Source organism: Euphorbia lathyris, chromosome 5 (assembly GCF_963576675.1).
Source record: "Euphorbia lathyris chromosome 5, ddEupLath1.1, whole genome shotgun sequence".
NCBI classification, from domain to species: Eukaryota; Viridiplantae; Streptophyta; class Magnoliopsida; order Malpighiales; family Euphorbiaceae; genus Euphorbia; species Euphorbia lathyris.
Window position 1 is genome coordinate 82,818,036 of NC_088914.1, and position 15,376 is coordinate 82,833,411.

Below are 15,376 nucleotides of genomic sequence, written 5' to 3' on the forward strand. Positions count from 1 at the left end.
AACCACATTACAACCCCAATTCGAGGCTGTTTTTGATATCATCATAGTTATGTAGCATAGTAGAGGAACTCGGATGAACGTGCAAAGTCAACGTAATCCTAAGCAAGAACATAAGCCGAGAGTAAACACTTTAGCCACCAAAATTGTGTGAATTGAGTGAACTACCTATGGTGAGGTGTTTTACTTAGCTATCCCCTGAAGCTCGTTTAATTAAACATATATCCTTTTCTTAAAAATATGACCTGTGATAATTGAAATGCGGCTTTTGGATATCGTGTCTCTATTTTGTACTTCCGAATGTATGTAATTACAGATGCTCGAAATTGTGTCAAGCACCTAGTAAAACCAGGAGGTTTTCTAGCTTGGCTTGTGATTGCGGGTTTAGTTTTTTTTAGTTTACTTGGGGACAAGTAAAGCTTTAAAGTGTGAGGAGGTTTGATAGGGGTCAAAAACCCCCTATCTTTTAGTACGGTTTTAGGGACTATTTTGTATCTTTTATTTTCTTTTTATTTACTTTAATAGCAAGTTATTATTGTTTTGTCAATTTTAGGTTTTTAAATTACTTTTTAGCTTTTTATTAAATATTCCTAACTTTTGTCAAGTATTTTATCATTTTTAATAAATTAATCTCTATATGTTATTTTGAGCTTTATCTGTACCCAAAATTAAGAAATTAACCTACCAAAAATAAATCAAATTTGACCTGGTAATTAAAAAAGGATTTTTGGTAGGATAATTAATTAATTTTGGGTGAATTATCTAAATAATATTTTATGAGATTATGTGCAGATTTTTAGAGATAAAAGTGGAGATTTTTAAGGATCAGAATCAAGGACCCACTCGGCGCATCAAATGCAAATAAAAGTCATGCAGAATATTTTGGCAGATTTTTAGGGATTATCTTTGAGCTTTTTGTATTTAAATAATTAGATTTTTTTATCTCCAGAGATAAATTAGTTTTTATTAGATAATAATTGGAGAGTTATTTTTCCATTAGAATAGCTCTTTATTAATTAGTCTTTCGTTAGGAAAGCTTTTTATTAATCAGTCTTTCATTAGGAAAGCTTTTTATTAATTAGCCTTTTATTAGGAATAGGTTTTATTAATTAGTTTTCCATTAGGAATAGGTTTTAGTTTTTCATTATAAATAGTTTCATTTGTTAGGAATTATTGTTATCTTTTATCTTTTGTAAAAACCTAGCTTCCACCTTGAGAAATCCTCTCCACCTCCTCCATCTCCTTCAAACTCCATTGAAGACACCTCCGAAGCTCCGTTCATCGAGGATTGCTCAAGTTCTATCATTAAATCCTAGGAAGACGCCTGCATTGGTAGACAGGTTCCCTTAAAGGGATTTTTCTTCTTTTATATTCTGTCTAGCCTCTGATCCATGTTATGAATCCTAGGCTCATTGTATCTTCGTGACAATACTTTCCATCTTTAATATATATTATAGTTTTGTTTATTCAATTGTTTTATTGCTTTAATCTTTGTCTTACGCTTTGTCTGATTGGTTTAACTCATTCGATAATCCCAAAATTAAGTTGGCATATATTGCGAGCTGAATCTGACCTAGTCAGTGCCTATAGGATTGACGACCCTATAGAAGATTAAGCCCAAATTACTGAGCCTTAGAGCTAGTTTCGGCCTTACAAAGGAATCACGAACTAGGGACCTCAGGAGGATAGGTAGGGTTAATCGCCTCGGACACAAGTGACTTAGATTAGGTTTTAATCCCGTTCACTAAACAATCTATTTTCATTGTTATCATATCACCTCATGTCCCTTCGGGTAATTACATTGGTAAAAGATCACCTAGGAGTAGAATAACTTAGATAGGAGTAGAATAACTTAATTAGGCGTAGAATAACTTAGTTCGAATTAGTATAACTTAGCTAGGAGTAGCATAATTCAACTAGGAGTAGATTAACTTAATCAAAACAAACCTCAAAACCCACACGGCCTAGATAACACCTGAGACCAAGTAACTCGATAATTGCAGAAATAAATCCTGTGGATTCGATACCTAGACTTGTCCAGATTTTATTACTTGATAACGACGGGGTACACTTATCCCTTAGTGAGCCTTCTATGGGAGGCGCACCAATTACCCACCATGCATAATTTGTCATTTAGACACAGTAGCTTGCAGAATATTTTCCTTGTTTGTGGAATGGAAGACGAAACTGAACAGCACCTCGTGGTCGAATGTGATTTCGCTAGACGAGTATGGGTACTCTTATTTGGAGACGGGAGGATGTTAATTGCAGATTTCTTGGACTGGTTCAAAAGTCTGATCGTAAACAACAGGGGTGAGGCTGTCAGTGAAGTAGCAGTGGGCGTTTGGGAAATATGGAAGCACAAAAACGAAATGGTGTGGAGCCAAGACAGGTGCAGCGCTAGAGGCATAATATTGCGGATTTGGAATGAGCTGAGGGAGTGGAAATTAGCGAAAGAAGCCCGAAATTTTCAGCAACAGCAGCTTGCAATAGCTGCTCCAATTAATTGGCTTCATTCGGCCACATTGATGCAGGTACATTCGAGGAGGCAGGATATAGCTCTATAGGATTCATCGTCCGTGATTTCGGGGGGAGGTGTATATATGCATTCCATGGAGCTTTGGATAGCCTATATAAACCCGTCATGGCTGAAGCATTAACACTGAAGGAAGCGCTCTCATGGATAAAAGGAAGCAATCTCAGGAATATAGACATTCACACCGATTGTCTTTCCATCGTTCAAGCACTTCAGAGTCAGCAATTCCATAATTCTTATTTATCGGATATTCTTTCATTTATTTCTGCTTTATTGATAGACATTTTGGGTTAAAATCAGGTTTTTATGGGATGACAGACGCGTGTCATCTTAAAGCCACTTCTAATTTGAGATTTTTTCTACTTAACCTTTCAGATGACAGAAATTTAATATAGTGTCACGAAAAATATTCAGAAGAAATAAGAACAAATATTTATCATATATATTGTGTCATTTGAAAGGAAAAATGGTGTAGTATAACCAAAAAATAATTAGTTACTACTGGATATACATGTATTTTTAGAGTAACAATTGATTAAAAACAAGGTGCATGATGGTCGTACAAAGAGAAACTAAATAATATTATTTGCCTAAATCACACAATATTTCAAATAAAATGAGAAAAAATAATTAAATCAATTCAGATCTAATCAAGTATAGAGCTGGGTCCATGATAGCGAACCTATACTAGTACTATTGATGAGTACTAGAAGGGAAATTTATTTTATTTCATAAAAAATGTAATTTAGGTTCGTTTGTTTGCCGAAAATATTATGTAGTGAAATATTTTTCCGATTTTTTGGTATTTGTTTACTGGAAATTTTCGGTAAATTAACATAAAAAATACAAAGTGAAAAAAATATTTCACTCTTTTGAAAATAGTATAACATTTTCCTAAAACTTTTAGAACTTTACTTCATTCCTTCTTACAATTTTAAAAAATGCAGTCACCCACCACTTCTTATTTTCCAACAAAAATAAATTTATCAGTATTTTTTTCAAAACACACTATTTTTCGACAAACAAATAGAGCCTTAGTATTAAATAGGAATGCTGCGTAACATGAGAATCTCGACAGTTAAACCAGGGCCAAAAGACAATAGAAATCCCAAATCCAATCCTTCTCCAGTAGTGTTCTTTCCCTCTTGTGCTGATCTTCTTCTCATCTCATCAATAATAAAGAACACACTTGGACTCCACATATTCCCATACTCAATAAGCACATGCCTTGTTGCTTTTAATTTGTCTTTTGTCAATCCCAACTTCATCTCAAGCCTATCAAGAATGACAGGACCTCCTGGATGCACAATGTAGAACAAAGAATTCCAATTTTTAATCCCAAATTCTTTCAAATTTTCTTCCTTAACCAACAAATCCACTATATTATCAGCAATAAAATTTGGTACTCCTTTAGACAAGTAATAAGATAATCCCATTTCACATAAGTGTCCAACTATCCCATCCTCGGAGTTTGGTATAATAGTTTGTGATGCTGAAATTACTTCAAACAATGGATGTTCAATGTTAATTTCAAGGTGTGCACCAACAATTAAAGCTGCAGCACCGTCTGCGAATATTCCTGAACCGATGAGGATGTCTAAATGATTATCTGAAGGAGCATGGAAACAACTAGTCATGTTTTCTGAACAAACGATGAGAATGCGAGATTGATGGTTGTTTTCAGCCATGTCTTTAGCAAGACGAAGAGCTGCAGCACCTGCAAAGCAACCTGAGTGATACATCATGAGTCTTTTTACTGAGTAATTAAGGCCGAGGAGTTTAATCAACTCTAGATCAGCTCCAGGCATGTCTACTCCTGAAGATGTGCAAAAGATAAGGTGTGTGATCTTTTTTATAGGTTGTCCCCATTCTTTTATGGCTTTCAATGCTGCTTCTTTTCCGAGCTTTGGTACTTCTTTTACCAGAATTTCTTGTCGTGCATCTAGAGATGGGGACTTGTAAATGGCTATGTTTGGGTTGTTCTTGATAATTTCTTCAGATAGGTGCATGTAACGCTTTTTAACTGTTGTTTTTTCACCTGCAGAGTTTGTAAAAATTAGTGTAGACTAATAATTAAGTCTCTGGATTTTTATGATTTTGATCGAACCTACAACCATTTACTTTTTCAGATCAAGAGCATCTTTAAGAGACTATTTGTGCAACTCTCTAAAAATAATATAAATAATTGACACTAAGAGCTGGAGAGAGGATGAAAAGGCTCTCAGTTATTTGAAGAGCCACTAAGAGGCTGTTGGAGCTGATTTTTAATTCTCCCGCAACTTTGAACTTAAGAGCCAAATTAAGAGGTTGTTGGAGATCTAAGCCCATAAACTTTAATTTTAATACATTGAGCCACTTAGTAACTATTTCGTTAGCTAAATCGTTAGTGAATGGCTCAATACGTGTGAAAATTAAAGATCATTTGCTTAATCAATAAAACAATGGTTATACAAATAACTACCATCTGGTTTGACCGATTTGCAGACCGGTACATGTGGTATTTTTTTTTTGTAAACGCAATTCTGTGGTTTACAAAATTTTGCATTTGAGTTCACTTTGTCAGAATTTGGTCGATAATGATCTTGAAATAAAAAATTTCAAAAGTTAAATGATATTTTAAGCAACTTTACTTCTTCAAATTTTTAGGTTTGAGGTCATTTAGGTATTGTTTTTTATGAGAGAGAAAGATAATGTTTAGAGAGAGAAAACTCCAAAAATGATGATTTGAAAAATTAAAAATATGGTTTCATAGTAAATATGATACTAAACAACTTTAATTCTTGAAAATTTTCATTTTGGGGTTGTTATCGGCTAAATTTGGCAAAGTAAAAAAACATGTAAAATTTGCAACCATAGGGTTGTGTTTATAAAAAAATATAACATGTATCGGTCTGCAAATCGGTCAAACTACAGTGTAATTATTTATAATTAACCCTAAAAAATAAACATCAGAGGCTTACTCAATAAAAATTATAAAGATCATGGTGTTTAATATGATTTTTACATATAATAATAAAAAATTTAGCATGAATTGAATATAGTCAATTTATTATAGGGATAAGGTGCAATGTAGAAGTAATTTTACACTTGACGTCTAAAATGGTGCAATTTTACTCCTAATGTTGGTAGCCAATAGCAATTTTATTTATAACGTTGTCAAGTTGGATCAATTATAGACATTATATAAAACGCATATATTTTGTTCCTTATTCTACATCAATTGCACGTAAGTTGATTCTAAAAAAAGATTTCATATTTTTTACGATTTAATAATAGAATTGAAGATTAATATTTTTAAATTTGGTGAAATATTTGATTTTTTTTGTTCAATTCATACAAAATACAATATATATTTTAAATTTGTTCACGTTTGATATCATATGTTTGTGATTTGTTACTAATGAGTAATAAAATGACGTACATGTGAAGTGTAGATGATAATATTCATGACCAAAAACACAATTTTATGAATAATTTCTCCAATAGATCCAACTTGTCAACGTTATGAATAAAATTGCTTTTAGATGCCAACGTTAAGGGTAAAATTACATCATTTTAAATATTAATGATAAAATTAATCCTAAGTGTAAACGTTAGAGATATTTTTATACATTATCCCTTTATTATAAGTTAACGAATATCTCTAGTGCTTGTTATTTGGTTGTTACTTTGAGGGATTTGGTAACAACCAGATCAAGGACTACCTTCCGTAGCTGTTATTTGGTTGTTACTTTGAAGGATTTGGTAACAGCCAACTATTAGATGGTTGTTACCAAAATGAGTAACAACAATTTTTTCTTTATTTCTATATTTAACTTCCTAGTTTTTTTCTGGTCACTTTTTGCTTGTAAAATTACGCGTTCAATTCATATTTTTAATTAATAAATTTTTTAACCATATAAAAATTTAAAGTAAGAATCAACTCTAATTGATAATATCTTTCATTATCATTTGTGTGTATATGGTACAAAAAGTTTGTTACCACCACTATGAATTGGTACAACCAGTTTCACCAATATATTCCTTTAGTAACTCTTTTTATATATTAGTTTGGAAGTGTAGTTCTAAATACACCAATATATTCCTTTAGTTCTAAATTCAATTATAAATTTAAATAGTATTGTTTAAAGTAATAAATACAAAGTCATTGTCGTGGATTTTTTATTTTTTATTTTTCATTTCAATTTATTTAATTGTTATTGTTGGACATATATGTATTTAAAATTTAAAAAAGAAAAACTAAAATGGTTATATATTTATTATAATTAAGATAAACAATTAATGTCAACATATATTATCAAAGGGTCAAATACATGAATATCATAAATAAATACAAAATTATAACTAAGTCATATCACCAAACTTAATTCTTAATATATCATTATTCTCTATATATTATGATTTTACAATATAGTTTAAAAATTCTAGACTTCGATTTATAAACCATAAACCCTAGAAAACATATTCTAGATTTTTAATTTATAAATTATAATCCTTAAAGTATATTAAAAGTACTGATTTTACTAGTTTGACATAATAAAAAATTATGACTTGACATAATTGTAAATAGTTGTTAAAAGATGAATTTCTGTGTAATTTTTCCTATTATCAAGTCTTTGAACTTTTAATTTTTTAATGATTCAAATCCTGATCTTTAATTGTTTCGTAAATTGAACCCTCTACTAACGGAATCATTAACGAGGGACTAAAAAATTATAGTTCATGAGCTTCATCTCAGAATTCAGTCGTTAATATTGGGAATGTATATTTAGAGATAGAGAGAAACGGACTCACAGATGCGTGTGAATTTATCTTTGAGTTGAGTCATATGCTGAGTTTGAGTGATTCTAAAGTAAAAATCAGGATAGTCTGCTTGGAAGATGCAGCTTGGTGGATTTGCAGTGCCCACTGCTAGTATTGTGGCTATACCTTTATTAGCCTTAGGGACCCCAACTTTGCCTTCCATTTCCATATTTAATTTGCTTTGCTGCTTGTATTGTATAGCCATTTCCATTGCATCTTACGTTTTATATACAAAACTAGTTTTTGGCCCGTGTGATGCACGGATTCATCTTAATATATAAATATTAATAAAAATACAATTTAATAATTACAATTAATGACATAAATGTGTTATATAAATTAAATATTATTATTTCATTTTCACATTTACTTTAAATAATATTTTTATAGATAAATATAATAATAAAATAAAAACTAATATATTATATATTATATTATATTATATTTTTTATCAGTAAAAAAGGAGGAAGTGACACCTCAGTTCCATCGTTACTGTTTTATATTATATATAGATATGTAGAGAATTAGAGAGATTTTAGGGATTAACTTAAATTCTGTAGTACTCTTATATATATGGGATAAAATAATCTTTTTATAGATAAATATACATAATAAAATTAAAATTAATATATTAAATTTTTTATCACTAAAAAAGGATGAAGTGACACCTCAGTTCCATCGTTACTGTTTTATATTATATATAGATGTGTAGAGAATTAGCGAGATTTTAGGGATTAATTTAAATTCTGTAGAACTCTTAGATATAGTAGGGATAAAATAATCTTTTTATAGATAAATATATATAATAAAATTAAAATTAATATATTAAATTTTTTATCACTAAAAAAGGAGGAAGTGACACCTCAGTTCCATCGTTACTGTTTTATATTATATATAGATGTGTAGAGAATTAGAGATATTTTAGGGATTAATTTAAATTCTGTAGAACTCTTAGATATAGTACGGATACAATAATCTTTTTATAGATAAATATATATAATAAAATTAAAATTAATATATTAAATTTTTTATCACTAAAAAAGGATGAAGTGACACCTCAGTTCCATCGTTACTGTTTTATATTATATATAGATGTGTAGAGAATTAGAGAGATTTTAGGGATTAGTTTAAATTCTATAGAACTCTTAGATATAGTACGGATAAAATAATCGTTTTATAGATAAATATATATAATAAAATTAAAATTAATATATTAAATTTTTTATCACTAAAAAAGGAGGAAGTGACACATCAGTTCCATCGTTACTGTTTTATATTATATATAGATTGGGAGAGGCAGTGGCCCCCTTCTGCGCGTTTTAATTAGTCATCTTTTCTAATAATTTTCAACCTAGCTAGAGTCTAGACCAGGACCGTCTCAAATATTAGGGTGCGGTGCTAAAAGTAAATTGGACCTATTTATGAAAAAAAAGTATAACGATAACGTTTCTATAAAACGAAAATATCTTAACTTGATTTTTATATAATAAAAATAATTTATTTAGAAAAAAAATTAGACCTCTTAAAGCATCTCCAAGAGACTCTTAGTACACTCTCTAAAAATAATATAAATAATTGATTCTTAGTGATTTAAGAGTGACTAAGATATATTATCTCCAACAATACTCTTTATATTCACTCCTTGTTTATTATTTTATTATTAAGATTATTATTTATTGTTATATTTACCAATAGTGGAAGATAGACTCATCAATAATAAATTATTAATAAAAAATAAAGTTAAAAGACACTAAGAGGTGGAAAGAGGTTCTCTATTAATAGAGAGGATGGAGAGACTCTTAGTGATTTGAGGAGCCACTAAGAGGCTGTTGGAGTTGATTTTTTATTCTCCCTCCTCAAATTTTAACTTAAGAGACTGTTGGAGATGCTCTAAAACCGCTAGATTTTAAATTTTTTATTGATAAATTAAAATTCACTTAATTTTAGATATAATAAATAATAAAAACAATTAATTACATATTACTCCTTCCGTTTTATATTACAGTCTTTTTAGAGACTTATTTTCGTTTCATATTACATGACATGTTATATGATTAATACACATTAAGTCACATTATATGTGCTATAAACGTGGGTTTATAGAGATTAATTAAAAGAATGGACTCTTTTTTTTATTAAACGGTGGGGGATAAGAAAAGAAGGCCTGAGACATCCGAACAAGGTTGGCACCCCCCAGACAACCACCCTCGAACCCAAATCAATAAAAGGAATAAAAAATACAAATAACGTCAAAGAGTGAAATGGTAAAACTAAGCGAATCGATATAAGTCTCGGTCGTTACAATTTTCCCAAATATAACTAGAACAGAAATGAGGATGTGAGTTCCACCAGTGATGTTCTGAACTGATCCTACCAAAGTTGGCAGTGCATCAGCAATATGATTACCTTCCCGAAAAACGCGTGACACAACGAAATGCATTTCACAAAGCAAGACACGACACTCCAAAAGCTCCTGATGCTGCTCCAAGGGGGCCGATAAGTCAGCATGACGAAGTAGAGATACCACATAGATCGAGTCACTTTCAAGCTAAAGATGGTGTCAGCCCTTATTGTAGGTCAATCGAATTGCATAAAGTGTAGCAGAGAGTTCCGCAACATGCACCAGGGAGCAAGAAGCTGGAAAAGCAAAACCAACAGAATCTCGAAACACACTCTCCAAAAAAACATCTAATATAAAACAGGTGAAGCATATAAAAAAAATTAGGACCTTTATATATGGGGGCCGTGTAAGAGAGCTTTTTGTACATCCTCCTCCTACCCATCTAGTCCGTTAATTCAATGAATTATATATTTCATTTGAATCATATAATCATTCTTGAAATGATTTTCCATTGTTTATCAAGAAAAAGAATGAATGATCGTGTGTGGTGAACAATAGAAGAAGAATCATGGGAACTATGATTTTTTATTTGTGGACTGTGATAACTAAGGACAATGGTAGAGGCTAAACATAGAAGGGCACCACTCCACAATAGTAGAGGCTAAGAATAGAAGGCACCACAATTATTTGAACTATTGGTAGAGGTTGATTGATTTGGTGAAAGTATTGACTCATCCGGTACAACAACACCGTATGGAATGGATTGAATTCGGTTTTTCGGTTCAGGTTTTTTTTTTTTTTTGACATTTCGATTCAGCGTCAGTTTTATTTTTTGTGTATTTCGATATTCGGTTTGGTTTGATAAAAAATGTAAAAAACCCGAACTGCTACACATATTCTATATTATTTTATATATATATTATACACATATGTTTGAATTTACAAGTTTAATTTTGTTTATTATTGTAGAGATAATAAGCTAATATGAATATATTTTGAAAGTATTTCAAATTTTTTATTGTTAAGGTAAATTTAATGATAAAATACAATGATTTTTATTTATTGTTTTAATTAAATTCAGTTTGTTCGGTTTAAAACCGAACCGCACCGAATATTTCGGTTCGATTATATTTCGGTTTTATATGTTATTCAGTTCGATATCAATATGAATTATTTTGATAATTTCGATATTCGGCTTTTTCGATTCGATTCGGTTTGGTTCCGTTTTAAACCGATGCACACCCCTTATACCGTTTTATGTGCAGTCATGTTTTCTAATAATTTTCAATTTGAAAAAAATGAATGATTGTGTGCGGTGAACAATAGAAGAAGAATCATGGGAACTATTATTTTATATTTTATAAGGACAATTATTTGGACAGTTAGTAGAGTAGAGAGGTTGATTGATTTGGTGAAAAGTAGGAAACACTGTATGGAATGGATCTATTGTTGTACCACTTGATACACCTCTTACACGAAGTATGCAAGTTGTAACCCTCGTCCCGGATCACATTAAAAACACATTAAAACTCAAACATTTATCATAACTACATATAACCATTGATATTATCCTTTAAATTCTTTCAATAATATATATCTATCAAAATCTAGACAAAAGGCTGCTTGGTTCACTGTTAACGGATAGCTGTTGACCTAGAGAGTGCCCACTCTGGCATTTCCTTTCCTCGTTTGGGGGAGGATGCTATTAATAATGTTTTCCATCCCATTGAGCTTAAAGAGATTGATCTGGCCTTCTCCAGCATCGGTTCCACTAAGGCTCCTGGTATTGATGGTATCCCCGCTAGTTTCTATCATAAACACTGGGACACTGTTAAAGAGGGTATATACAGCTTTGTGTTAGGTGTCTTTGGTGGTTCGAACGATATCAGTTTGGTTAATAAAACCCTCATTGTCTTGATTCCTAAGGTTGCCAAGCCTTCTTCCTTTCTCCAAATGAGACGCATCAGTCTTTGTAATGTCTTGTATAAAGCTATTACTAAGATTGTGGCTAATAGAATCCGGAAGATCCTTCCGGATATTATCAGCCAAAATCAAGGGAGCTTTGTTCCTGGAAGACAATTGATGGATAACGTTGTTATTGCCCAGGAGGTTGTCCATTCTATGAAGATTAAGAAAGGCAAGAAAGGGATCGTGGCTCTCAAGCTGGATCTGGAGAAAGCCTATGATAGGTTGAACTGGAGCTTTCTTCTGGATAGTTTAGCCAAAGCTGGTATCCCGGAGAACTGGAGGAATTTGATTGGAAAGTGTATCTCCTCTCCTGTTTTCCAGGTTATGATCAATGGGGATATGTCGGATGAGTTCTCTCCATCCAGGGGTATTCGTCAAGGGGATCCTATGAGCCCCTTCCTTTTTGTTATTGCCATGGAAAGATTGTCTCACCTGATCCAAGAGGCGGTGAGCAAAGGGACTCTCCACCCTGTTTCCATCAACAGACATTGCCCCCCTGTTACCCATTTACTCTTTGCTGATGATGTCATGCTTTTTGTGGAGGGTAATGAGGAACAAATTAAGGCTGTGATGGATATCCTCGACTGCTTTTGTGAGGCTTCTGGCCAGAAGATTAACATCCATAAATCCCGTATGCTTTGTTCCAAGAATATGGATAATAGCTTGTGTAGAAGACTGAGTGAGATGTCTGGCATTCCCCTGACTCAATCGTTTGGGAAATACCTTGGGGTCCCTCTTCATAGTGACAGGGTGTCCAAAGCCTCTTTTAAAGACATTTTGGACAAATCTAACGGTTTGTGTGCTAGTTGGAAAGCTAATTCTCTTTCCCTTGCAGGTCGCCTTACTTTAATCCAGTCTATCAATTGCGCTGCTCCAAATCACATCATGCAAGCCTGTAAGCTCCCTGAGCCGGTCCTCAACGACCTTGATAAAATTAATCGGCGTTTTCTGTGGGGAGAGTCTGGGGATGGGAGGAAGATTCACCTGGTCCCTTGGAAGGAAGCCTGCCAGCCTAAGAGCAGGGGGGGTCTTGGTATAAGGCAAGCTAAGGACAATAATAAAGTCCTGTTAATGAAGCTTCTTTGGAGAATGTGGCAATCCCCCTCCTCCCTTTGGGTTCGTCTTCTGTGCGGCAAGTATAGGAAAGATAGAATCTTTGGTGGCCCGAAAGAGAGGGTTGTCAGCTGTTCCTTCCTCTGGAAAGGGCTTAGTGCTGTTTTTGCTGAGTTCTGTACGGGGATTGGCTTGGAGGTGGGTAATGGGAGATCCATTAGTTTCTGGTATGACACCTGGATTGGTGACAAACCGTTGATTGAGGTGTGCATCGCCCCTCCGCCGAATGATCTCCTCTCCTGGAGAATTGCTGATGTGGTGGACTCGGAGGGAGACTGGATCTGGTCTAAGTTCGACTCCTTTCTTAGCCTGGAGACCCTCCTTAATATTAGAGGTGTGAAGATTAGTAATCAGGAGGAGGATAAGGACAGACACTGCTGGGCCTTGACTAATAATGGTTCTTATTCTTGCAAATCGGCCTATGAAGCTTTTACCCCTAATAGGGCTGATCCTCCTTTGGAAATTTGGAAGTCCATTTGGGCCCTCAAAGTCCCCTACCGCATTAGGAGTTTCCTATGGCTGGGAGTCAAAGACAGGCTCCTCACGAATGCAGATAGACACAGAAGGCATTTGGCTGTATCTGGTGCCTGTAGCAGATGCAGCGGCCATGTGGAAACCTTGTGCCATGCTTTGAGGGATTGCCCGAATAGTAGAAAGGTTTGGGAAGGGGTCCTTCCTCACCACATCCTTCCTTCCTTTATGGGGTTCTCTGATATTGACTGGTTCTCTGAAGGCGTTAATGGGAATTTGTTGGCCAGTATGGAGCACGGGGCTATTCTCTTCGCTATTATTTGTCACCAAATGTGGAAATGGAGGAATGAAGAGTTATTTGCTGAGAAGACTGTCTTTATTCCTGACCTCCGGTTTTACTTCTCGAAAAAACTCTCTGTTATTACAAAGAGTTTTAAAGGAGAGCCCCTGGTTCACCCCTCCCCGGTTAAAGAGGTCCAGTTAGTTGGTTGGAGGAAGCCCAGGGAAGGGGTTGTCAAGTTGAATACGGATGGCTCCTGCCTTCGTAATGGCAGAATTGATGCTGGTGGAGTTCTTCGGGATGCTAGTGGCGCCTGGCTGGCTGGGTTTACCCATAACTTAGGTACGGGCTCCTCCTTTACTGCAGAGCTCTGGGGGATCTTGTCTGGCATTAAACTCGCCATTCGCATGGGTGTTAAAAGACTTTCGGTGGAGTCTGACAATTTGGAGGCTATCAACAGGATTTCGGATAGACAGGCTGTTTGTCTTAAGAGTCAGAATCTCATTAAAGCCATCTTGAGGCTTCGTCCTGCCTTCGATTCTCTTACCTTCTCCCATATTTATAGGGAGCAAAACCGCGTGGCGGATCGCTTGGCAGCTGCTGGGCATGGGGGGATGTTAGGTGTTTCTACCCTTTCCGTTCCTCCTTCTTTTCTGTTACCTTCTCTTCTTGAGGATAGGATTGGGGTCAGTCTTTCTAGACTGATCCCGGGTTAGGTTTTTGTTTGTTTGTTTTTTTTTCTTCCCTTCTTACCAAAAAAAAAACGGATAGCTGTTGCGATTATTGTTATTTATTTACAGTTACAGTGTTAGCTGTTTAATTATTAGTGTTTGGTAAAATTATATTGAACTCTTACTGTTTAGATTTAAAATGTCTAAAATGGACATGTTTTAAATTAATCAGCGATGAAATTATAAAAGGAAAAATATGAAAAAATGTTCATAACGTTTATGACTATGAATAATTTTACTCTTAACGTCTAAAATTGTGCAATTTTACCCATAACGCTGAGAGCTAAGAGCAATTTTATCCTTAATATTGGCAAGTTGATATTATTAGAAAACATAAATATTTTATTTCTTATTTTACACCAATTGCACATATCAGTAGTTATAAAAAAGAGATTTTATATATTTTTGTGATTTAATAATAAAATTGAAAATTAATATTTATAAATTCGGTGAAATATTTGAACTTTTTTGTTAAACTCGTACAAAAGATAATATATTTTTTTATTTTCTTAAAAAATTCACGTTTAATCATATATTTGTGATCTGTTACTAATGATAATAAAATGGTGTGTAGATGACAATATTCATGACCAATAAGACAGTTTGATAAATTATTTCTTAAATTGACCCAACTTGTCAATGTTAATTGCTTTTGGTTGCCAACATTAGAGGTATAATTGCACATTATCCTATTATAAAATAAAAAATGTGCTATACAAATTAATAAAAATAATCTATATAAAAAATAAAAAATTTATTGAACGCAACAAAACCTTATTTTTCTGGTAATTATGTTTAAAAACATAAATAATATTAAAGAGTAAACATATTTTGTAGAAATAAGAAGGATAATTTTGTCAATAATAAATAACTACAAACAGTTGTTTATGAAAAACTCCAAGTAGAAGCTTTTCGTGAAACGTTTCAGAACGTTGCAATTTACAAAGAAAATACTAAACGCTGCGGTTTTATAAACCTAACCAAACGCGATATTTTCTGCGGTTTGGAATGAAACCTTAAACGTTCCTCCGAAAAGCCGAAACAAACACCCTCAAAACCACACTAAAACTCAAACATTTATTATAATAACGCACGACCGTCGATATTATCCTTTAAATTCTTTTTAATAATATATA

General features: G+C 33.2%; 1 protein-coding gene across 1 annotated transcript; it reads right to left on the reverse strand.

The window, feature by feature from the left end:
* Positions 1-3,573: 3,573 nt before the first annotated feature.
* On the reverse strand, positions 3,574-7,505 carry LOC136230003 (chalcone synthase-like). Its single transcript, XM_066018909.1, has 2 exons — positions 7,328-7,505; positions 3,574-4,571 (listed from the first exon to the last, which is right to left on the reverse strand). Exons 1-2 carry the CDS (start codon positions 7,503-7,505, stop codon positions 3,574-3,576), a joined length of 1,176 nt encoding a protein of 391 aa, XP_065874981.1.
* Between the last annotated feature and the right edge of the window lie 7,871 nt (positions 7,506-15,376).

Coding starts and splice junctions, on each gene's coding strand:
- LOC136230003 (XM_066018909.1), bottom strand. CDS start 7,505: ATGGAAATGGAAGGCAAAGTTGGGGTCCCTAAGGCTAATAAAGGTATA. Junction 4,572..7,327: donor AGATAAATTCACACGCATCT/GTGAGTCCGTTT, acceptor CAAACTCTGCAG/GTGAAAAAACAACAGTTAAA.